Here is a 23,885-nt window from a genome sequence, read left to right on the forward strand (position 1 = left end):
CAGTGTGCTGTAGCTAGCTGATCAATGAAATGTAGGGAGAGCTGTATTCTGCTTTGCTTGTTGAAAAGTTAGGGCAGCTTTATCATAATTTGAGATTGGATCAACTCAACAGTAAAATTTAATTGATAGATACGTGCCTTCTTCCTGTTACTGACTACTGTTCCCCTTACTTGCTGCCTTTCTTACTCCTTTTTTTTTGAAGACACTGATTCCCTGGAACTGCCTGAAAAAATAGCATGTGAAGGAATGGGTGAACCAGGTTTTGTTATTTAGCAGCTGTTCTCATTGGTATCTTTTGTCTCGCCCATCCGCTGTGAGGCTGCTGTGGAAAGGGAGTCTCTTTTGGTAGGAGTTTGAGATTTTGCTGAGGAGCATCAGGATATATTGCACAGAGGAGGAAAACCATTTGCCAGCAGTGGATCATTGGTACAGTTGCCTCCTTCCGGAAGGCAAAGAGAGGCAAAGGAGGTAACACGAACTAAAGTTAAATCCATCAGCAAGTGGCCTCGTGTTACTTCTGTGCCTGCACTGGTATCTCCTGAAGAGCCATGCTCCATCATTGTGGGAAGCAGGCTTTTGTTTGTGAATGAGAATTTGTCTCCTAATGGTTCAGGACCCCTTTACCTGCTGTGGCACAGGAAGAATGCCAAGGAATGATGCCTTTGTGGTAGATCTAAAGCTGCTTGGGCAAGGTTCATCTGTCCAGCCATAGATGTCCCATGCCACTCGAGGCACCTTGCAGTATCCACAGTAGCCACGCGGAGCGAACAGGCATGACACGAGACCCACAAGAGATCTGTGGCCTTCTGGAATGTCAGCTGGCCGCCAGACAGGATACCCAGGACTGTCTAAACTGGTTTTAGATGACTGTGCGCAGGCAAATGAATCCTGTTCTTTGTGTCAGGACAAACAGATTTGGACTGTATGGAATGCCTGATGTGTTAGGGATAAAGTTCTCACTAAATGATGTGGGGCATTGGCTTGAAGTATGGATTAGAAGGATCAACTAACTTGATGCATGTGTAGTGCTTGCGGCTTCATTTTCATGCTTGACAGAAATTGTTGTAGGCTGCACCAGTTCATCTGGAATTGAGCTAATGATCCAGTCCCAGATGTTCCAAGCAATTGATGCAGTCTATGTTTGTAAGTCACTGAAGGGAGACTGGCAATTGGTGTCTTGGTAGGCACAGAATGGGGGAGTGACTTGGAAAAGGAGTTCATCTACTTTTTTGGGGTTTTTTGTTTTGCTTGGGTAGGATTTTGCTGTTGTCCTCATAAACATTTTATGGTGTGAAAGAGGAACTACTAACAGGAGTTAAAAAACACTTTGTTAGCAATGGTTATCGTTATCAGTTATCAAAGTAAAAATTGATACAAATGTTTTGAACAAAAGTCAGTTTGAAAGCAGCTTTATTAAATATGTAAATATTAAATATACTGTGTTCCCTGATTTGACTATTGTCAATCCGCACTAAAATACTGCAAGTTGGTATTTACAGCCCTAGTTGTGTTAGATATGTAAGATGTTGCTACTGAAAACAGTGTTCAAGATGTGCCTTTATAGCCAGCTCTGGTTAAATATTACTGCAGGGGATCCAGTTTTTTGACCCTTATGGTGTCACTTGAGGATCTGCTTTAAGTCAGTTACTTCTGATTTCCTGCTGTTGAGTAGCACAAGTAGAATATAGATCTTGTCTCTGTACAGCTGTGTAGGTGATACTGTGTTTCATTCTTTGGTTATTGACTATCACTTGCAAAATGTTAGCTATCAAAATGTCACATTAATTATATGAATCTTCAAACCAGCTAAGGTAGAGGCTTGAGTTGCAGTAACAATAAATGTATTTTAATTTAATCTTCTTTGAAAATAAAATATTTTTTCTCTCTGGATATGAAAAGCTTTACACTTGTCTCTAGATTCTCCTTGTTGCTGGATACATCTCTAATTACCTTTACTGCTCTATAGCCAAATCACAGTAAATATGTTGTTTTGAAGTTTAAAATACTGGGAGTACTAGAATGTTCTTTGAATATCACGTTTCATTATAAACGCTTATGCTTTGATCTCTCTGAATACTTCAGAAAACATGCGCTGCATTTTTGTGATCTGGCCCCCAAGAATAATGCTACAAGGCAGGAAGATAGCACATATATTTGGTTTATTTTTGGTTCAAGTGGCATAGTTTGTTTCTTAAGAATTTTAGTATTTAATCCTTTGTGATAGTTAAGAGTTTTGGTCTGCCTGCCTGGATTTAATCCTCAAATAACTTCGGTAAATCTGAATTTCTGAAAGTGTGGTAGACTTCGGGTTCTGATGTATCCTGCAGGTTGGTTTGGAGGGTCTTTCTCTGCAAAGATTTCTTAGACAACTCTTGAAGGGTTTTGTGGAAATGCAGAGCAGTTCATTGGTACCAGTTCACTTGCTGCACTGCAGAACATCCTCTATGCTGCAGATCTCTGCCCTCCATTAGAAGAGAAAACTTCTAATGTTTGGATGTTGAATCTTGAGTTTCTAGCTTTTGAAGATAAAAACAACCTTATCTTGATTTTATTCTTCCCCTACTTTGAAAATTGTTCATCTGGAAGAGAACTTGTACCAGAGAGAGAACCATTTGTTGCTCATAAGGTTTCTTCAGGACCTTTTGGCAGTACTAGATTCCAGGCTCTTTATTGTATGCTTACCTCCAAAAGACCTTATGCTCTGTGGTTTAAAATAGTACATATCAAGTGCAAGAAGAGTGTTGTGAGGTTTAACTGATGCTCAGTGTCTTTAATTTATTGTGTTTTTCCTTTAAGATGTTCTGTGTGTTGCTAGCAATTCATATGACTTTTTATTTTTAGTACCTTGGAGCTTTGTTGTGAAACACTGTTTGGATAGTGCCTTCTCAGCTGACAAGTGTATTTGCATATGTAAAATCTGATGCTCTGAAGGTGTTAAAATTACCTAGAATGAAAATTATCCAGCTGTTTTACAGTGAAAAAAGTTTGCATCAGTTAGATGGCTTTGTTTTGAAATAGCAGTTGCATTTAGGTTTTTATGACTTCCGTCGTAGAAATATATTTTGTTTGTAGACTGCATGAAACTACCATGAGAGGCACGGTTTGATACTGAAATACAGCTATCCCCGTGCTCTGTGTTGGCTGTCAGGAGCTCCATCCCTGGTCCTTTGGCCGACCAAAGGCACGTTGTAAAGCCAGATTGAGCAGAACTGCGCCTTGATTATGCCCTGGAGAGCAGCAATTACAACTCGAGCTGAGCTTCTCCATCCTGAAGTACATGGAAACGCTTTTATGGGAGCTACAAACAAGTGGATTATTGCAGATGAGTGAGAGCACGTGGAAGGCACATTGTAGGGGAAGCAAATACAATGCTCTGGTTTCATTAAGTGCTATAAATACAGACTTCCAGATCTTCACAGTGTAAAGCATATTTCTGGACATGGGATGTCCCTAAAGATCACTTGGGATTTTGATGTTAAATCCTAGGGAAATAAAAGGGTAGGGAAAACCTCTGTTTTCTTTAAAAGACAGCACAAAATTTTCCTCCTTATGCTTATTAAAAAACCAAACAAATCCAGAACAAAAGAGGCTCCAGCTGCATTATCCCTTTAGCCTTAATAGAGTCAAAACAGATCCTGTTCAGCCATTAATTTTATATGCTTATGGTATTGTGCTGTTATTTTGGAACACTTCAAGTAAACGGACCTCAGTTTTTAATTTATTTTAACATAAGCCATGAAAGGTCTGATTAAGAGCACCCAGGTATCAGTGGTTAAAATCAGTTCTGTGTATCTCAAAAAAAAAAAAGGCATTTATGTTAAAAAGATAAGTTTCATGTGGACTGAAAAATTGTATAAAACTATTTCATGGTGTGGATTTTTAATCCAGTGTGAACAATGTTTTAAATGTATGAAAAACTATTCTTTAACTAGGCCAAGTAATTTGACAGTATTACCAAGAACATTATTTAATGTACCATCCTCTAATATACACATCAGTTGGTCAAAACATTTGTGCTTGCATTTTTTTCTGAAATTCTATTTGCACATATTGGGGTTCAGCAGTAACTTCCACAATTCACCATCTTTAATACTCTTTCATAATGAATTGTTTGGTAAAAATAAAATTAATTGGTCTGAGTCACTGGTTCCCAAAGTACACAGTTGTTTGGAGTTGTTTAGATTTTTCTTGATTAGGAGATTTCGCAGAAATGAGCAAATGCTCACTTTCTATTTTTAAAATTGTATTGCAAATAACTTTATTGTTTCAAAGGCCTGTGCAATATTTGCATGTCAGTGCTACTGCTGGGTAGTAGCATGAAAGTCTTGACTGTTTCTTCATCAGATCTCAAACTGCAGCAACAAAAGCATTTTTATTTGAAAAGCATGTTTTCACTTTTAGATGGTTTTCGTGATTCCATGCTCACGTGTCAGTGTTGATCTGCTCATGCTGTTTAAAAATCTGCAAGATATTTCTAATGCTGTTTTAAAATTACCTGTAATGTTGCAGGTATCCTAGATATTAACTCTTGCCATTTACCCTTCTATTATAGTGTTTAAGTAGTTTCATTTAATCTGGCCTTTGTATTAGTGGTTTTCCCTGCTTGAAATCTTGATGTCTGGTTCTATTTAAGATACTGAGAGTAAAAGCATCGGGAATCAAAATGTATTCTGGCTCAGCCCGTATGCTGAGCGGAGTGCTGTTTCCATGGCAACAAACAGGACAGTGGGGAGGATGGCTGATGCCTTTTCCTCCGATTCAGAGAGTTTACAGATCCAAATACAATTATTCTTAGGAAGATTCTCTTAAAAATCAGTGTTTTGTAGGAGAGAAGGAAATAATGCTAATGAAAATTGTTAATGTGCACCTGTATGTTTTTTGTGGTTGTGTGTTTCTTTAATCATGGAGATTCATTAGTGCAAAACACAGCTTTTGGTAAATGCTAGAAAAATGTGCTAACTATAGCAGCAGTGATCTTGGACACGTTAAATGCAGGGTGTTCTGACGTTCGATGGTGCTGCTAATGCTGCTGGACAAAACCTTGCTATACCCTTTAATGCAAGCTGCCTTCCTCTGGGAGGCTACATTGTTAAATATAGTTGACATTTCACTGGGAGCAAGTTCTGAATAAGCGATGGCTAAACAGTTAACCATTCCAGAGATGATGCTTCGCAATTATTTTTTTTTTAAACAAATGGCAGGTTTTAGAGCAGGTAATGTGCTAAACTGGTCTTTCATTACTGTAATGCAGCTGTGTCTCAGCCTCGCCCAGTTTATTTATTGTAGGAACCATAGGCTGGTATGTTTTCTGTGCTCAAGCTTACAGATAAATCGTTCTTCCCTAAGTGGGTGGAGATAACATGTTCTACTCTTGGAATATGTTGGGATTCTTTTAAGGCACAATGTTTTCAATTGAGACTACTTAGTCACTAGAGATGAATTTCTTTCGTGATTAAAAATACACAAACCTGAAATTATAGGAAAGAGGAGTGCAAGCCCTGGAATATTGTCTGCCTGTCTAATTTTTTTAACGAAGGATTGGAATAGTGGCAAATACTGTGTGTGGGAATGAATTTATTTGCATGGAGAATTTTCACCTTTTCCTCTGGCGTTGGCTCCCAGAAGATGATGTCACCTTGCAGCTCATTGGTTGTGCAGCACCTAGTGCAGGGAAGGGAGAGAAAGATGCCGGCACAAATCTCAGTGGTGGATCTAGGGTGTTTGCGAGCAGATTCTGATAGAATCTTCGATTAGTATGAAGAATTTACTGCATGTGGCCATGTGAGGTGCTGGGTCCATCCTAGGGTGAGGGGATTGAAGAGCTATCAGAGGAATGAGGCGACTGATCTGCAAGAGGATCTGTGATTGTAAGTTGAAAAATCTGGGTGGAAGGAAGGAGACAGGGAGTGCTAGTTAGACACATTGTGGGAGGATGTGTAGCAGAAAATGCATGCATGAGTGAAAGAAGGAAAAGGAGAAGCATTTTTCTTTGGTAGACCGGAATGATAAAAATTTTATTAAGGGCTTTCCTTGTGGGAAAATATTAAGAAATAGTTAAAAAAATTCAGTCTGTGCAAAGATATTTTTCCTTTGTGGGAATGAATGTGTAGGATTCATTTTTATTCTCAGTTTTACTGTGGTTAATTATGAAGATAAAATAATATTTTATAAGAACTTGAGATGTAGAAAATGCTGTTTATCTCTCATTGTCATTTTATGCCTAGGTCCAGAGACAGGACAAAGTGATAAATACTTGTTTTTATTTATGCTTTATGTGAATTTCTGTGAAATGTGAAGCAAAATAATGGATTAGGAAATGAAAATACACCCTTTCTAATAGCTGTATTTTTACTTAATTTTATTTTATTTTATTTTATTTTCTAGACAAAAGCTTTGATGATGAAGAGTCGGTGGATGGAAATAGGCCATCATCAGCTGCTTCAGCCTTCAAGGTTCCGGCACCTAAAAAGCCAGGAAATCCTTCAAACAGTGCAAGAAAGCCGGGATCAGCTGGTGGGCCTAAGGTTGGAGGTAATGTAAAGCTATTCAGATTCTAATCAGTGTTCCCAGAAACCTTGCCAGAGCAGGCACAAAACAGAGAACTTTGGAAGGTGATGTTTAATTCATGACTGCAGTATTTTTGCAGAGCTGAGAACAGTAAGGGACCCTGTTTTATGTAATTATTCTTCTGTAAAGGTGTGTGCATGTCTGTCTGGTTTTGTTAGTGTACACTGAGCTTATAAAGGTGTCTTGTGTTATAAATAAAATTAACATCCGGAGATAGCATTTGTATTGGTGAAATATATATCTATGTATATATGGGTGTCTGCTGGAATCCACACTGCACTTTCTGCATATATAAATATCCTGTGAAATTCTGTAGTAGGTCTGTGTAGATGAAATTTTTGCTGTAGGTCTGCACTGTTTCACATGGCTAGAAAAAGCTGGCCATCACCCACAGCCTTCAACAGAGGTGTATATTACATCTGGCTGACTTTTATTTTTATTCCTTTAACTGTCAGTGTTGTGAAATTGGTTTTGAAAGATAAAAAATGAGGGCCGAAAACCCTTGCCAGGATTTTTTTGCATGGTCTAACTTCAAAGCAGTGTAATGAGGAATGCTTAGTAATTATGCTCTTAGAACAGGGAAATCCGCATTTTTTTAGGGCGGGGGTAGTCTAACAAAAGCAACTGTTTACTGCTAAAGAAGTGGCTGCTTTTTTGATGGTTAATGTACACATTAAGAAAAAAGACATAATTCTGTGGAAATACACCATACTTCAGGTACAAGGTTTTTATGAGTAGGTGGTTCTTTTAATAAGGGATTTTTGTAAAAGAAAGTAATTTTTTCATGTTCCTATTCATGTAAGGTTCCCATATGTGATCTGCAAAGCAAATATAAAATTTGGAAGAAGATACGCATGGTAAACAAGCTGCCTTGAGTATTTTCACATTACTAAGATATAGCTAATGTTTTGACAATTTATTGTTTTTCCATTGTGATCTTAAGAATTCCTAATAAATTGAAAAGATTTCCATAGGGCTGGATCAGCACTGTCATAAGGTAACTGAGAATTGATAGCAATGTATATCAGAATGGCATCAGAAAATACCACCTAAAAAACCCCATGAGTGAAATTACCTCTTTAATATTTATTGTTATTATGCGTAGTAAATATTATAAGTAAATAGAAATAAATAATTACAATATAATCTCCTTTAACCTGAACCATGGTGTTTTTTGCATGTATGACTAACATACATAGTACCAGGACTGAAAGCTTAGGATTCCTGTTTATTTCAGTATGGGGTTTTAATAAAATTTTGTTAAATCTGGATGATTTTTAATTATTTTTTTTTTTTACATGTAGGCTTTCACTTTACATGCTCTGCAGCAAAAACATGGAGATACAAGAGCAGGTGAAGGGAGGATAAGAACAGAATAACCACTCAGCTGATTTTTCAGTTCATCTAAAAATTCAGTAGTAAAGCAGATTAAACCCCCAAAAACTTTTACGTTGTTTTTTCTCCTTTTCCTAAAATACTAAACTTTCAAAAATTAAAATTAAAAAATGCATGGAATAAGGAAAAATAATTAAGCATGCCAAAACTAGAGTACTTTGGTCATTCCTTGCTTTATACCATCTCCTTTCAACTCTGGAAAATATCTGGGCGTGTTCACATACCCATCTCTTTCCCTTCTTGTTTCATTCTGTAGGATGTCTGTAGTCAGAATGTTGAAAATTTAGGTTTAAATATTAATGTAGTGCTTACATATCCTGAATCTCCTAGCCTAATCAAGAACATCAGTGTAGATGCCAAAGTATTTCTTAAATGATAAGGTCATAATCTCTTCCAGAAGTCAGGTGTTTCCTGTAATAGTCTTCATATGAACAATGACACTAGGTCAAGCAAGAGGTCTGGGCAAGTCCACTGTCCCGTCTGACTGAAATGGCTGCTAGAGACATGTACATGGAACAGGACAAGTGTCTAGAGGCACAGTCATTACTGGACAAAATGCTGGATTTAGAAAGCTTTATTCCACAGAGAACCATGGTCTTTGGAGAGTCCAGTTAGGACATCCTGTTCAGCTTGTCTAAGAGACTTCATGGATCATTATGACTACAACCAAACCTTGATGCTCTTTCGCATCCAATTTCTCTAGGATCTACTTTGCAGGTGCTTAAAGGACACCTGAAATTTTTCTCCAGCCTCAAAATTGCCCGCTCTGTGGAGTAAACTTAGAGTTCTGGAAGTTGTTTGCTGTTGCTGATGTAGTACAGCTCTGCTGTATCTTACAGTCCCAAATTGTTCTGCTCCCCACTGCATTCCAAGGCAGTAGTCAGTGGGCGTGCCATTTCTCGCCTTTCCCTCATAAGCACTGGATGGGTATTTCAGGCTTTCACTGCTTACCTCGTGCTTCTGCCACCTGTTGGTCCTGCATGTCTCTCTTTTCTCTGACTCTCAAATATCCATGAATCCGTATTCAGAAGCTGCAGTTCAGCCTTGGAGGAAGAACTAGCAGCAGCTCCTTTAACTGTGTTGCTTTTTATTTCCCTTTCACAAAAATGACCAGTCATATAAGTGACCTGCAGTTGAAGCAAGTCCTTCACTGTGGTTTCTCCCTTTCAGACTTCTGTGACCAGGCAGAATTTACTGCAATAGAAATTGTGTTGAGCATAGGCTGAGATTACTGCGAGTTCCATTAATTTCAACTGCCTTTTGCATCCCAGAGATCCTTTTCATAGGATGTTGGTTGATAAAGGTGTATTTTCCTATGAGTTGTAGGTGACAAAGTACAGCTTTTTCCTGGGTCCAAAAAGGAGTTGAGGCTACCCTGTCTTGAGGATAAGGAAATTGAACTCCTTAGCCATGCTGCTGGCTTTCTCATCTGCCGACACCTGATGAATTAGACCTCAGAAGCCTGTGTGCTTGGCTTTTCATTGTATGAAAACAGATGGAGATGTTTCTTATTGAAGAAATGGGTAATTCCACTACTGCCCAGCTATGCTGTTCAAGTGAAAGGATCCATCTGATATTCAAAAAAAGAACTTTCCACTGTGTTGGGCATTTTCCATTTAACGTAGGAAATGTACTTTGCTGGCATTTGAAGCGCAACATCATTGTCCAGAAAGGCATGTGAAACAGGTATTTATATGAGCAATAGCAGTGTCCTGCTCAGCCTGGAATTCTCTCTCCTTGTGCTGGGAATGACTCTGCAAGACATTTTGCTACGGACGGTAGGGATGGGAAGGCTCATAGAACTTGTGCATTTGCTGACAAGGTGTGATCAAGCCTGCTGAAGACAGCTTGCCAAAAAATTACCAGACCAGGCAGCTGCAGCGGTTTACTGCCCTGGGTGTAAGGAATTCAGCAAGCTGCTTCTCCTCTGACTTTTCTTCTTGGAGATGTTTAGACACTGAGCTTCTTGCTCATGATGAATGAGAAGTGATAGGTCTTCAACTTAACGGGGCAGTGGTATGTTTGGCATATTTCATATTCCATGGTCAGTACACTTGCCCAAGTTAGACCTTTGCCAGGAAGCACACAGCTATCTACTTACTTCTGATACACTTGCTCTCAGCTCTTCATTCAAGTGGCAGAGCCTCTGGAAATACCTCTTTGCTCTAAAGCCTGCTTCCTGAGAATGTGCACTCTGTGTTCTGCCCTTGCAGAATTGGATACTCAGGGGCTTTTTCTTGGCAGTATGGCACAAGCAGTTTTTAAATTGTAAGGGACACCATAATTTACAGTAGAAAAGGACTTGAGTATGTCAGCCAAATGAGCTATATTTCTGTCTCTGTGCTGTTTCAAGATCTCTTATAGGTCTTTGGCAAGTTCTCTTGCAAATGTGAGAGCCCTGCTCCAAGTCTTCTAAGAAATTGCCTGCTTGTATACCATTTGGAAGCTTCATGTAATCTAGGTATTAGTAGGAAACCTCAGGCTGTCTCAACAAGGAGTCTGGCATCCTCTCTTTTCCCAAAATGTCAGTTTAGGTCAGTAATCTTTAAAATAGATTAAATGTAGAAATGGTGATTCTTGAAAAGAGCCACATGGTTTTTGGAAGAAATGCTTGCTGATGAAACCTAATTATGACAGAAGTTTGTGTTAACTTTCTGGTTTTTTTTTTACGAGAACCTCTCTGGGGCTGGATCATTATTCTTAGCGCTGTAATTTGAAAAAACGTGAACTTCCTACTTTTTGCAGCATTTTCAGCAGGAAGATACTGCATGGTATATTCTAATCTATAGCTCATTGGCTTTTTAAAATCTTTAGTACATTGGTGGGCTGGCATTATTGTATATTGCTTACTGTTTCACACTGGCAACATTATTACACTTTTTGAAACAGCCTATCTGTAGAAATCAAGTAACTGGAAAACCTGGTTGGACCAGGTGAGCAGTTTGGTGAAAGAAGTCTGTGAGAACTATAGTAACACCATACATGAAGGAGCTGTGTAGGCAGCTGTTCCCAACTTCAGAAAATTTTAAGTTAGTTTTTTGTATCTGTAGTTATGCTTTTCCCCTCTTCTCAGTAACAGACATACAGCTCTTTGTTGAAAAGTATTAAAATGGTGCTTATCTGCTTTTTTTGGCTCAGTTTCCTAGCAGAAGACATTTTGAAGCCTTTAGAGGCTATAGTAGGAAAAAATTTAAATGCAAAGGCACTGCATAAAACAAATGTGAGATTGAAAGATAGGTGAAATCTCAGCCAGTTGAAGTTAACCTCATCAAAACAACATGCTGTAGTTAAGAAATGTTTGTGTTTAAAGGGCTTCAGTATTTGTGGAACTGTAAATACACATTGTTAGTGAATGGACTTGAAACAAGATAGACTCATGCTCACTGTATTGATTGTCTCCAGACTCAAGAGAGTTCTATGTTCACTTGTCCAAAAAAAAAAAAAAGGGGGATTCATAATAACCAATGCCCACAAGGTTTTTTCTAAAATTTTGAATTCTGCAGAAAATAAGTTCATTAATGATTCCTCTATTATGTTTATTAGCCCTCATTAAATGATTTCCAAAGTGCTGTATTTATTGTGTAAAAGAAACTACGATTTTTTGTTTTATTTTGTGCTACATTGGCCCTTTGTATGACATAAAACTACTCTGAGATAGTGATGGTCAGCAAAGCATCCCTGACATTCTGTGGCACTTGGTTTCCTTTTTGATTTCCATGGTGTGGTGAAATTCAAGGATTTTTCTTCAACATCCCAGCTAAAAAGTCTTTTTGTTTTTCTGAGCAGCCTTTGAGATTAGCCGTGGGTATCTGAATCAGAGAATTTGCTACAGAATGCCTGTTTGCTTCCTTTTCCCCACAGTTAATGTCAATTAACTTCCATCCCAAGAGATCCTTGCCTATGGAATTGCTGGGTTGCAACCTTGTAGTCATGAACTGCAGCTATTTTAACATAATCCACAGTTGAGGGAAGTAGTAGGACTTTTTCAACTTTCCATGTCCTCTGAGAGTTAATGGATTTTGTTGTTGTTTATTCCCCAGAACAGCACTTGAGCTTAAGATTCCATTGCCCATGATGGGTGGTCTGTTCTCCTTGACCATTTTAAATGGTTGTGCAGTCACTGGGGTTTCCATTCCTGTAGCAAATACCTTCCTTTGCAGCTTGCTTCAGCAGGGGGATTGAAAAATTCACCTTAATGAGGAATCTGAATGAAAACAATCAAACATGATAAATTAGGTGTGTATATATATATGTATACACACCTATACATATCCTTTCAGAAAATACATATATTTATCTGTAACACTGTTCATTAGTCTCTCTGTTTTCTGTGTCACCCAAGTGATAGTTCATACAACCCTATTTTTCACCTAATTTCCAGAAGTTTCAGTTGGATTGTGGAATTCATTGTATTGGTATAAGCATGATATTATATCACACAGTCTTCTCTCAAATGACTCATAGTCTAGAAATCAGCTTATAAATGGATAAAATAGGGGAGAGAGTAACGGTGGAGCACGAATGTAGAGGTCTGGAGATAAAAGCACACCACAGAGCATAACCTGCTTGTGACATCTCTGCCTTGAGTTCTGGTCCCAGACATTTACTGGCAGGCATGGTTGTACCAGACAGTGATGAGAACAAGGAGGACAACCCAGCCCTTGTTTAGGTGCTGACACTGAGTACTGATTTTTTCAAGCGATAGGAAGGGGAAGCAATTTGTTTATATTTTCATGTGGGTTAATCTAGAAAGAAAAAGAGGAAGGAGGGAGGAGGAAGATGGACTGAAATCAGCTGACCCTGCCATTTGGAGTCCTTATGGACTGTGACTGTGTTGAAGAGTGGGCAAAGACGACCATTCTAAAATGTTCCTGCGTTGCTGCTTTGCAAAGTAGCAGGTGTGATCCTTCTTTGTAGGGTGGTGTGTCCATGCGTGGGAGAAGTGTCTTAAAAAACCTGTTTCGTTTCTTTTGACAATTGTATATGCTTTCAAACAGAAAAGCAGGGAATGTAAGTTTTTTTTATAACGTAAGTCATTGCACCTATGGTGGAAGTATTTTAGCAACAAAAAAATTACATGTTCTTTAAAATACGAGAGAAAAACCACACATTAAAGTCAAGTCACTTTGACCTTCTGTCTTGCCCTAGTGAACTTATAGAAGTAAAAGGTAAAAATGTGTTATCTAGAACATGTAAAAATGGTAATTGAGTAGTTTGTGGTGACAGGTGATGTAAATTGTTGTTAATACAGTACCTGTTAAAATTGTTCCAGAATAAAATACACAAATGGGCACTGTCAACAGTAATGAAAATTCTATTTTACTGAAAGTATTACATCACAGTATCTCAAATCATTCTTTTTTGGCAAGAGAATTACAGATGATACTAATGAATTGTTTGTCCTCCTGGTTATTCTCAGTAATTTTTGCAATCTAAAATAATTTGTGCAATTTGCCCTATTCAAGTGTAAAACTAGGAACAAATTAAAGTAAAATGGAAATAGGTTATTAGAAAATTTTGTTAAAAACTGAAAATAAGACTAATGCTATCATATTCATAAAATCAGCATAACTTCAAAACTCACTTGTTGAAACTGGACAAATGGGCCAGAGTCTCAAATCTATGTCCTTTTAATTATTTATGAAAACTGAGTGCCAGGAGAGAAAAGAAATACTGAGTGCTTTGAAAGATTACCATAGGAGCGTGAACATTGTGCATGAGTTGAAAGATGACTGCATGAGCTTCCAGTTGAATAAAAATCAACATTAATCAATTTGAGATAAGCCTAAAAAGTCAGGCATCTGTATTCTTGCTGCTCATGGAACTGTTTTTTTTCCTCCACATCCAGGGTTTGATCTTACCTAGTGTGTGCTGTCCAAACCTTGTACTAAGTAGAACACTATTAATTTCTTTGTTTTGTAATCTTCTTACTTACTGTGTGCCTGGTCAATGTTTATTTATTAAATTGATCTTCACAGGATGTCTGTGAAGAGGTAGTATTTTTAATCTTCTGTACCTGTGAAACTGTGTACAAAGGAATTGAGGCTAAACTTGTTGAAACTATGCATTCAGTATTAAAAATCAGCTTCAAATACTACCAAGTTTCTTGGAGCATGTAATAGTACATAGTTCCAAAGGAATTTTTGTGCTCAAGAGCATCTTCAGAATTTAAGGTATGCCTGCTGGTGCAGTCATGTTCAGTCCACATAAGAATTATTTTGTACTTCCTCTTACTACAGGAGTCCTGTATTTGTACCTGACTAACGTCACTCCTCAAGGCTTGAGATGTGCTATCCTAACAGTTGAAAACCTGGCACCACTTTCTTCCTTGTAAGCACAGGTCACTCCTAATTTCTGCTTGTCCCTCCTGCTCCTGTTCCCTCATGGGGTGTATAATTATATGGAGAGATCTGCTTAGCATCTCAGTCCTCACAGACAGCACACTCACTTGTTGGGTGGAAACTTCTGTTCATGAGCAATGTCTCTGGCATGTAGGAGGAATGTTTTAATGGAACAGGCGAAGTACAGGTAGGATCTCTTGGGAAGTTCTCTAACCATGTCTGCCGAGTTTCTAACAGATAAAGTAAGAAATGCAAGGTGTCGTAAAGGTATTCTAAGATAATTGTGTTGTTCTGTTCAGTTCATGCTGCTGTTTGAGCTTGAATGACTTTCTGGGTGCCTCAGGGATGATGACTTTTGGCACTGGAGGAAGTGGGGTGGACAAGTCAGTTCAGAATGAATGTCAGTCACTGGAGCTGAACATGACAGAATTCATCTGTCAGTTTCCTTAAAGTGGGCTTTCTAGTGAATGCATTTCTACTCTGCTTAAGTCACTTGAATTGTTTCCTAAGCTGGTTAAAAACAACAGGAAGGCTTTTCCAGTCCGGATTCTGGGGAAAAAAAAGGGCTCATTTGGGTTTAGTACTGCATCTGATGATTTAAAAGCACATTTTTGAAATTTACTTCTAAAACTCTGGTGGCTTGTGTTATATGTTTGCTGACCCTAATTGTCTGCCTGGGTGTCTTTGTCAAAGGCAGTTCAGCTGAAGTCAAAGGCATTGTAGGCTAAGTTACTGAACTGTGAACTGCAGCGGCCAATGAGACTGGTACAGGTTCCTTTTGCTCTTCCTCTGGCTCTCCTGTTTCCCTTTATGCAGGTAAAAACTACCATCAGACAAATGTATTGAGCAACCCAATAAGGTAATCTCCCAGGGAACTTATATTTGTGAGGTTTCTTTGACAGACAAGGTGTGTGTTTGCAAAAGTTGATAATAACAGAGAGGTTTTGGAGAATGGGGAGTTACTTGTTTGCAGATCCAGTTGTTGTTTTCTCAGGAAATGGGCACAAGGCAGCTGAAATTTAGTTGATGATAACTTTTATATAAGCTAGGATCTCTGCAGCTCTTCATGGTTTGGTCTTCCGTGAAGTTTTATTGGCAGAGGTGTGGCAATTAGCAGCATAATCTGTTTCTTAACTTGTGTAGAAAAGCCAGTGATACTAACAGTGCAAGTTACTTAAATTAACATAATTTTATCTAAGTTAGTCTAATTGTATCCATCCTGTAGAATTTACCAGTGTAACTATCTGAAAGTATGTGTCTTGTTTAAAAAAAAAATCTTGTCTAATGTTGATCAAAGTGTTTTTTACTGGAGCATCTGCTACTTCTTTGTTGCTCTCAAATGTTTTCCTAACTTAAGCAGGCAAACTGAAGGCATCTATACTAAGGGACTCTCAATCACCTGATGATGAAAGAATGCCTTTGTGCTTTATACAGATGCTGAGACTGAAGAATAGTTTCTTGCTTGTTTTATGGGAGGTTTTTATTTGTCAGTTGAAGTCCACAGATCAGTTTTTCAAACATGGAAATAAGAACATCTAGAATGTTAGAATCGGTTACTATATCAAGGTCTCTGTGCACAGTATATCAAATAGCTTTAGATAGCTCAGTAGCTTAAAATGTGAAGGGAATTTTCAAAACATCTCAATCTCCAGCTAATTTTCCGAACATTTGGTTCCTGTTTTACAGAAGCAGACTTATGAAATGCGCATATGAAAAGATGCTTTTCTAGACTATTTTAGTAATCTTTTGATACCTGCAAAGATAGAGACTCCTTCCTGAACTCCTGAGATTGAAATCACTCTATACAGGAGGGCATTATCAGAGTCATTGTCTTAAAAGTCATCCTTGCCATCTCAGAGGTGGTGGTAATTCACATCATGAAGCACTGGAAATTTCCTTCCCCCAGCAGATACCACATTAAAAGTAAGTAATAAGGCCTGACCCAAGGATAAATGAGTAGATTTTGCAAAGACTGAGAGCTACAAAAGATTCAGGAAAAATCCCAGTTACAGAGACTAACAGCAGAATGTACATTCAAAGAAAGAATTAAATATGACCTTTGCAACATCTGCCCACTAGGGGTGGGAACAGAATGTGGTTATTATTGCTAAGTACCATGCTGAAGAAACAATTAGGTTTTGTGTCTTCATCATTGGTAGGGTTGTTGTGATCTATTATTTACAGTGTGTGTGTGTACATTTGCTTGCTTGCTTGTTTGTTTTTGTTTGATATCAGCGCTTTCATTAGATTCACCCCACTCAGTGTCTTGTGATAGAGACTGTCCATTTCACCATGTAGTTTTTGCAGTTGTCCTTCCTTGAGTTCATTTTAAGTATTGCTCTACTCCCCTCAGCCTATACTTAGACTTTCAGCAGCTGTACTTTTTAAGCTGCCTGGGCTAATTTCCTTCCTTGTCTCCTCTAACTCATTTGTATCCTGAGTCAGCCACTGGATTGTGCTGCTATGGTGTTTGTATGGCCCCACAGTGAGGCAGACCGGGCAACTTGCTCACTGAAACTGTTACTCGTCTTGGCCATTTTATTTTATTCTCGGTTTAGTGCCTCCCTGTAGTGACTTAGTGCTCAGCTGTACCAGTGCTAGAAATGTGAGAGAGGTCAGTAGGAGTGAGTGGGAGTTGCCAGTTAACCTATTATACGAAAAGCTGAGTAAGTACTTGAGCTTATCCTGGCCATTTATCCCACGCAGAGCTGAAGCTGCTGTCTGTTCCTAATTTACAGCTGATTGTTTATTAACCTACAAAGCCAAAAGGGTAACAGTAGTTTTCTTTTTCCTTTCAATCCAGAATGATCTGCATCTTTTGCTTCAGTCCCTGATAGATCAGAAATGAAGCTTTTGAATTAGCTGAAGGAAAGGCGTAGCTTTCTGGTGCCTTTCAGAAAAAAAAACTTGTAATCCCCATCATTTTACTCTAGATGTTTTCTCCAGTAAGATAGTTATTGCATGATATATTCTCACCAGCTTCCTGAAGTGGAACTGCGACTTCCAGGACCCTCTGTGAGTCTGTCTAACTAGAAGTCTTGAAGGATAAGAATAAATGAAGGTTAGGAACAAAAAGTGAAACAAAGTTTTAGAGTTTTTGTTACTTACTGCTAAGTTTCTGTACCAGTTTTGAAATTCCCTTTTTTTTTTTTAACATGGAAATTTTTTGTTGTGAAATTTTTGTCAAAAGACCTACAAAAGTAGAAAAAAATTAGTTTGACTAGTAAAGGCCTGCTACCAAATACAAATAGAGCAAATTTTTTTTTACGTTTAGGCCAGCACTTGTGTAGTTTATTTAAGAATTAGGCATGTTTTGAATAAACAGGTCTCTGTTTCAAAACAGAAATACAAGTCCAAAATCACTTTCAGCATCTTTCTTTTCCCATATGGTGTTATCCCATGATGTACAGATTTGTAGATACTAGTGGGGAGAGCATCAAGGCAGTAGAGCAAGTGAGCATTCCAAAGCTGTGATATATTGGAAGGATTTCAAGTGTTTCAGCCTGAAGAGGGGAAGAACTCAACCACAGGAATTAACTCCTGGGTGAAAAACTTGATTTCACAAAAGGCTGGGTAATTCCCTTGCTTGCATACAGTACCATTTCTGGTGTTAATTCTGTGCTGAACTCAGCTGTATAACTGGAATAAACTTTCTTCCCAAAAAAGACTCCTAGGGCCTTGCAAAATGTTAGAAATCCTTAAATTTAACTCGTGAAAGTGTCATCTCTGTTAGCAGTCTGCAGGAAGTGAGTGGTTTATTTTCTTTGCCTCCATTTTCAAACTCACTGAACTTTGGTTTAAAAAACAAACGCAAAGGCACACACAAAAAAAGGGAAACCTATCAAAACTTCAAAATCAACCCCCCACCAACTCCACTGTAAAACTCAGAGTGGCTTCAGCTGTTGTGATTTGCTTCTGTATCAAGTCTGTCTGTTGTGTTTGGTGTATTGTCACCAGCTTCCTGAAGTGGAACTGAGACGTCCAGGGCTCTCTGTGAGTCTGTCTAACTAGAAGTCTTGAAAAACGAGTAAATAAAGGTTAGGAATGAAAACTAACAAAAAATGTAAATAAATGTCTTATCTGTATTTTTCCTCCTCTCCTTGAGTGAATTTTTTCTTCTGGGTCTCAGCTGAAAAAAGCTCAGTTGGATTCAAGTCCAAAGACAGGGTAATGTAATTACCCAGCTGATGAGGCTCTAGGTTTTAGCTATGTGCTGAGCACTTAAAGATGTTAAAAATGCAGTGGGGGTTAAAGCCCCTTAGCATTGTTTATAGTGTTCTTGCCATTAGGAATGCAGTAACTGAACTTGTCCGTATTTGGTCAAAGGATAGGATTGTGTGTTCCGTGGGGAGCATTGAACGTGCACTATTCAGTCCAAGGAATTAATACTAGAGAGAGATCTAAGAAATTTGTAATCACAAGCTTGGTCCGAGAAGGTAAGCAACAGCAGCAACAAAACAGCTTATATGTGTGCTCTGTCAGATACATCAAGTTTTGGGTATGGAGGCAGCATTGTCTGAACTGAGAATTTAGTAAAGCTCTGCTCTTGCTTTTGTGGAGGAGAGTGAAGCCTTACAAAAGCGTGAGAGATTCTTTGAAGGCATCTGTATGTGTGTGACTGTTATGTGTCTTGTTAGCACAGTAATATACTTTCTCCTGAATTGGGAAACAGCAGGTGGAGTTCTGTCATTTTTTGATTGTCTCCACAGAAACAGTGACTTGGTAAACAGAATTGTTAGAGATACCTATGGAGAGATAGGGAAGGGAAGGGAAAAACTGAACAGTATTTTTTCCTCCTCTGGCAGTGTGGACTTCTGGCTTCTAAACAATATGAACAGAAGTTACTTCACACTTTGTTTTAGTATTCGTATGTGATCATGCAGTTGAGGAGGAGAAAGATTAGTGAAATAGAAGTGAAATCAGTGAAAATAGAAAGTGGTTTTACAGATAACTTTGAAAAAGTGTCACCTGCTAAAAATCCCACATAACATTTTTTTTCTACCAGGCAACGAGGTAATAAAACCATTTTCTGAGAGTATTAATTTAAAAGAAAAGTAGTTTCTGGAAGTGAACTGGTTGTTGTAACTAGGGGAGATGGAAAGTTCTCTGAGTTTGGACTATGTCCAGTGGATTTTAAATAGTAGTCTGTCCCTCGTCTTTCTCTTTTTGAAGCAAAAAATTGTTACTCCTTAGAGGATTTTCTCTTAGTGCTCAGGATGCATTACTATATGATGTTGAAGTGCTAGAAATATCTGTCATGTAGCCCATGCTATTTCCTAATTTTAAAAGGATGCTTCAAAGCAGACTAAAGATGACAACATTTACTTACTTCGCAAAGGCAACTTCATCTCGTTTTAATCTTTTTCTTTACAGTGTACAGGACTGAACTAGGAATACTTGAAATCCAAACATTTTTCTGTATTTTTATGTTCATGGCCTATATGTGTCAATTTGTAATGTTTCTGTAGTTTATTCCCTAGAGAAAAAACATAGGCAGGTGAAGGATGGGAATACCAAGTACTTTTTCCCTGCTCTAACTTAAGTGTTTGTGTTTTTATGTAACTGAATAATAATGCAGGACTTTTATAAGCTTACTTCTCCCTTTACTTTTCCAGAGTATATATTGCATATTGACTCTGATTGTTTTGGTTCTATGAGACTTTTTTAAATGTTGGAGTATTTGTGGAGAAACAAAGGTTATGACCTGAGCATCTTGGTAGCTGTTTGTACCACCTACTTTAACGTGGTGCCGCTAGGCCAAATGACTTCTTTCAAGGTGTCTCTCCATAAAATTCTGCTCTGACCAGGGTATTTTGAGGAGCTGTACAAGTTTGTGTGGCAGAAGGGTGTGTTCTGGGTGTAAATGCATCTTTCCCTCTTTGTTTTTAGCTGATCAGATTCTCATTAACTTCATGGAAGGGTTTGTTCCCTTTGCTCTCCAGAAGGAGAAGAAATAGGTGGTGATAATTCCTTCTTTCTCCTCTGGCTGGCGCTGCCAATTTTAACAGGTGGTGTTGGAGATACACATGTAGAAATTTTATTTGTACAGCATCTCTTTAGAACATCCTTGAGCTAAGGCAGTCAAAATCTATTAGATGTTCTTGTATCATATTGCAGGTATCCTGTCCATATTCTGTGATTTTACACTAATGAGCCACAAAAGTACGTGAAAGATCTTGTTCTGTATAGCAGTGTTGAGATCTAGTAACCTGCCATCAAATTTGCAGTAGTAGTGCATCCTCATGCTTCCAAACTGCACATGTATACAAACATAGCAGACATAATTTCCTTCACTGTAATTAGGAGATCAAGTGCTGTAAACCATGAAGTGTCTTTTTAGAGTGTAGCCACCAAGAATTTGATTTATCAAAAATTCCTGGCATTTTGTTCTTGTTGACCATTCAGCCTTTTAAATGGTTTTTCTTTACGGTTTTTATTTGTTCAGTAGCTAGTAAAATGTGTTTTCTCTGTGTGAGGCCTCCATTTCAGCTGCACTGTCAGTTAGGGAGGACATTCTGCTATCGATCTGGTTGGCCTCCCTCTGAAAGAGACACTTGTTGCTGAGAACTCATTTACTATAAGAGATTATGTTTTTCCTCTCAAGAAGGAAATGTTCAACTGGACTGATTCTCTCCATGTGGTTACTATGTTTTGTCGTATTAGCTTCCTGATGCAAGTATTGAAGATACTTGGAGGATTCTGCTGAGCTTCACCTTGTGCTTGGAGTTCTAGGCTTGTTCTAGCCTGAACTTAATGACCTTGTTCTCTGATTTGATAGCAAACTGGAGTTAATTTCTTTTAAAAAGGGGCTTTCTTGGTAACCTGAGTTTTTGCAGGAAAGCAAAATCCAGACACTGTTTTCAAATTGTTTTCTTGCTTAGACTTAGTTTCTACCCAAGATCTTAATGAAATTTGCAACCATACACCAGCATGAAAGCAGCAGGTTACCTGTCAGTATTCTTCCCTGGTCCTTTTGCTGGGCATCTTTGGCTATCATGTGAGAATAGTTTCATCATGAGTGGTCTGAAAACAAGGTCAGTGAAGTTCAGATTCTGCTCCACTACAGATTATCCTCACTGCGTCTTTTCTTTCATTGATGAAGTTCTTGTAACCTTAAAACTAAGGAAGTAGTACCTCACATTTGTTAGCTCATGTGAGAATACAGAAAAAGACAAAAAACAACCCCCAGACTTTCAGGGCTGATTATTAAGGCACATATGTTAAGGTGAAAATTCATCTTGAGGAATTCCATTTAGTGATGAATAGCTCTTGCTTTGGTAAATAATTTGAAATTCTGTGCTTTATTTTAGAACATGTTTATTATCATGGTGCAGGTCTCAGAACTCAATGCAGAGAACTGCTAGGGGATTGTTACATGAAACATGTTTCCAGTTAGGTGCAAAAATAAAAATTGTGAAACCATTAAATTTGTCAAATTGGAAATTGCTTGAAATTGTTCATTTTTTGGTAAAAAGGTCAATTTTTTTTTATGGTGAAGTCAGAGCTCAAGGTCTTGTGATTCTACACATGTACAATCCTACATAAAAATTCAGGATTTTTTAAAGTTGTATTAAACGTTTGAAAGTAGGTGTGGTAAAGATGCTTATGTCAGTTCTAAAACCTTGATGTATGTTACATCCTCTTTAACAGTATTTTACATTTATTTAGGTTCCTCTAAAGAAGGAGGAGCTGGAGCTGTGGATGAGGATGATTTTATTAAGGCATTTACAGATGTTCCTACTGTACAGGTAAGATGCTCTCTATATTCATGTTTGTTTTCAGAAATATGTTACTTGCAATAATGTGTTAGCCTGGTTTTAAAACTTACCTAATTTTACAGTGTTCTAGGTAGGCGTCACTACTTTTCCTTTTTTCTGACCTTAGAGTCTCCATGGAAAGCTCTTTATTCTTTCCAGTTAGTTACTAAAAAAAGTGCCACATTTTCTTTACTGTCCTGCTAATTATTACCACACTGTATTTTGGCTAAAACGCCTTACTGCTTTTCTTAAACTTGTCCAGGCAACTAGTGAAAATAATTGTATGTTTTAATAAGAAAAAGATTGACATAACATTTGGAAAATTTAGGGCTACAATTTCAAGGGGTAATCAAGTAATAATAATGCAGGCAAGTAACACAGAAAGCAAGGATTGTATTTTCAAATGTGCCTAAATGTAATGATGTGTGTCTGGTATACGTGTCCTCATTCTAGCAATATTTTAAAAAATTTAATATAGTGCCCTATTTTCATACTAACGAGCTTGTTGGATTCTGAGTTCTTAATTAAAAGATCAGATTTTAATTTCTATTCTTTAAGTGTGGGAATTGCACATATTTGGTACTTTCACATAGTTGAGTCACTTAATATGCGTGTAGCTTACAAGGCCTGTTTTGAATAAGTTTTCTTTGAGCAGCTGAGGTGTGGAATGCAAGCACAAACTCAGGAAAGCAATAGTTCCCAAGTGGCAGAAGGATTTTGTAAGACTCTCTTTTCTTGATATGTATTTTTGTCTTATTTTTATTTTCCAAGCATGGTTATTTGTTAGATCTGCTTCTGCAGGCAGCAATACTGTCTGCTTTCATGAAGGAGCACTCAATCTCCATGATCCCTGTCACATCAAGGCAGTCTTTGTCTTACACTATAAGAGCTTTATGTTTCTTTGCCTCTTCAGACTGTGTTAAGAATTCTTTGGAGGACCAAAACATGCAGCTCTTAATATTGTTTATCCCTGTTATGTTGAACAGAGCCATATTCCAGAAAGCAGAGAATGTGATACTTACAGTTGAGTGCCTTAGTATTTACAGTCCCAAACTAATTAGTCAGGCTGGTTGGTAGCACTGCAAGAACAAAAGTGGGGTGACCACATGACATGGACCAACACATGTTATTTTCTGTCTGCTGAATGGCCTAGGAAGGTAGGTAATTCTCTAAATTGCAGGAGATATAGGAGCAAGACACTTCTCTTTACTAATCTCCCTTGAGTTGAGGTGAGGAAGCAGGACAGAAATGTGTAGCTTACTCCAAAATTACCTATTTGTTTCATGGATGAGTGTATAAAAAGTGATTTTTCTTAGAATCCTTGGGAATAATGACTTTGTGCTACTGGTTGTGGACAATCTCTGATCTTTCAAAAAAAAAAAAACAAAAAAAAAATCAAGGCAGATTCTGCGTTCTGAGACCATGTAAAGTACTAAGGAAACGGGAAATTTCTCTGTTAGACTTGTGAAGAAAGAATGCTTATGACTTGTAGTTTGCCAAATTATCCTAAAAGCAAAGGGACAGCATGAGGAGAGAGAGTTGTTCATATGTTATTATGCCCATTCCTGTGTCTTCTGTTTTCATTAACATTTATGAGTTTGAGTAGTGGCTTCATTGAAAGTAAGAAGGGAAACTACATGGAAAATCAGATCCAATTCTGGATCAAGATTAAGTGCATCTGAATTAATCAAATAAATTGAGGTTAGTTACAGTGTGGGTATGTTTTAAGTCATTCTTAAAAGCCTCCAATGGTAGATCTGACTTTCCAGTAAGCTGTTCATATGACTGCTCATCTTTTTTTAGGAATGTCATATTGTTTACTTGT

General features: G+C 37.9%; 1 protein-coding gene across 24 annotated transcripts in view; it reads left to right on the top strand.

Annotated features, from left to right (window-relative positions):
* Positions 1-23,885, top strand: part of CLASP2 (cytoplasmic linker associated protein 2) — a 143,784-nt gene that overhangs the window by 51,829 nt on the left and 68,070 nt on the right. For 19 of the 24 annotated variants that reach the window (XM_085051457.1, XM_085051459.1, XM_085051466.1 and 16 more), the window contains exons 8-9: positions 6,385-6,531; positions 21,972-22,051. In XM_085051457.1, the coding sequence (XP_084907583.1) occupies positions 6,385-6,531; positions 21,972-22,051 (227 nt within the window). Of the gene's footprint in view, positions 1-5,651; positions 5,868-6,384; positions 6,532-21,971; positions 22,052-23,885 lie in introns of those variants that run through there. The other 5 variants (XM_085051476.1, XM_085051478.1, XM_085051477.1 and 2 more) reach the window with 2 other exon arrangements.

This window comes from Lichenostomus cassidix, chromosome 2 (genome assembly GCF_008360975.1).
Source record: "Lichenostomus cassidix isolate B80296 chromosome 2, HeHo_3.0, whole genome shotgun sequence".
NCBI classification, from domain to species: Eukaryota; Metazoa; Chordata; class Aves; order Passeriformes; family Meliphagidae; genus Lichenostomus; species Lichenostomus cassidix.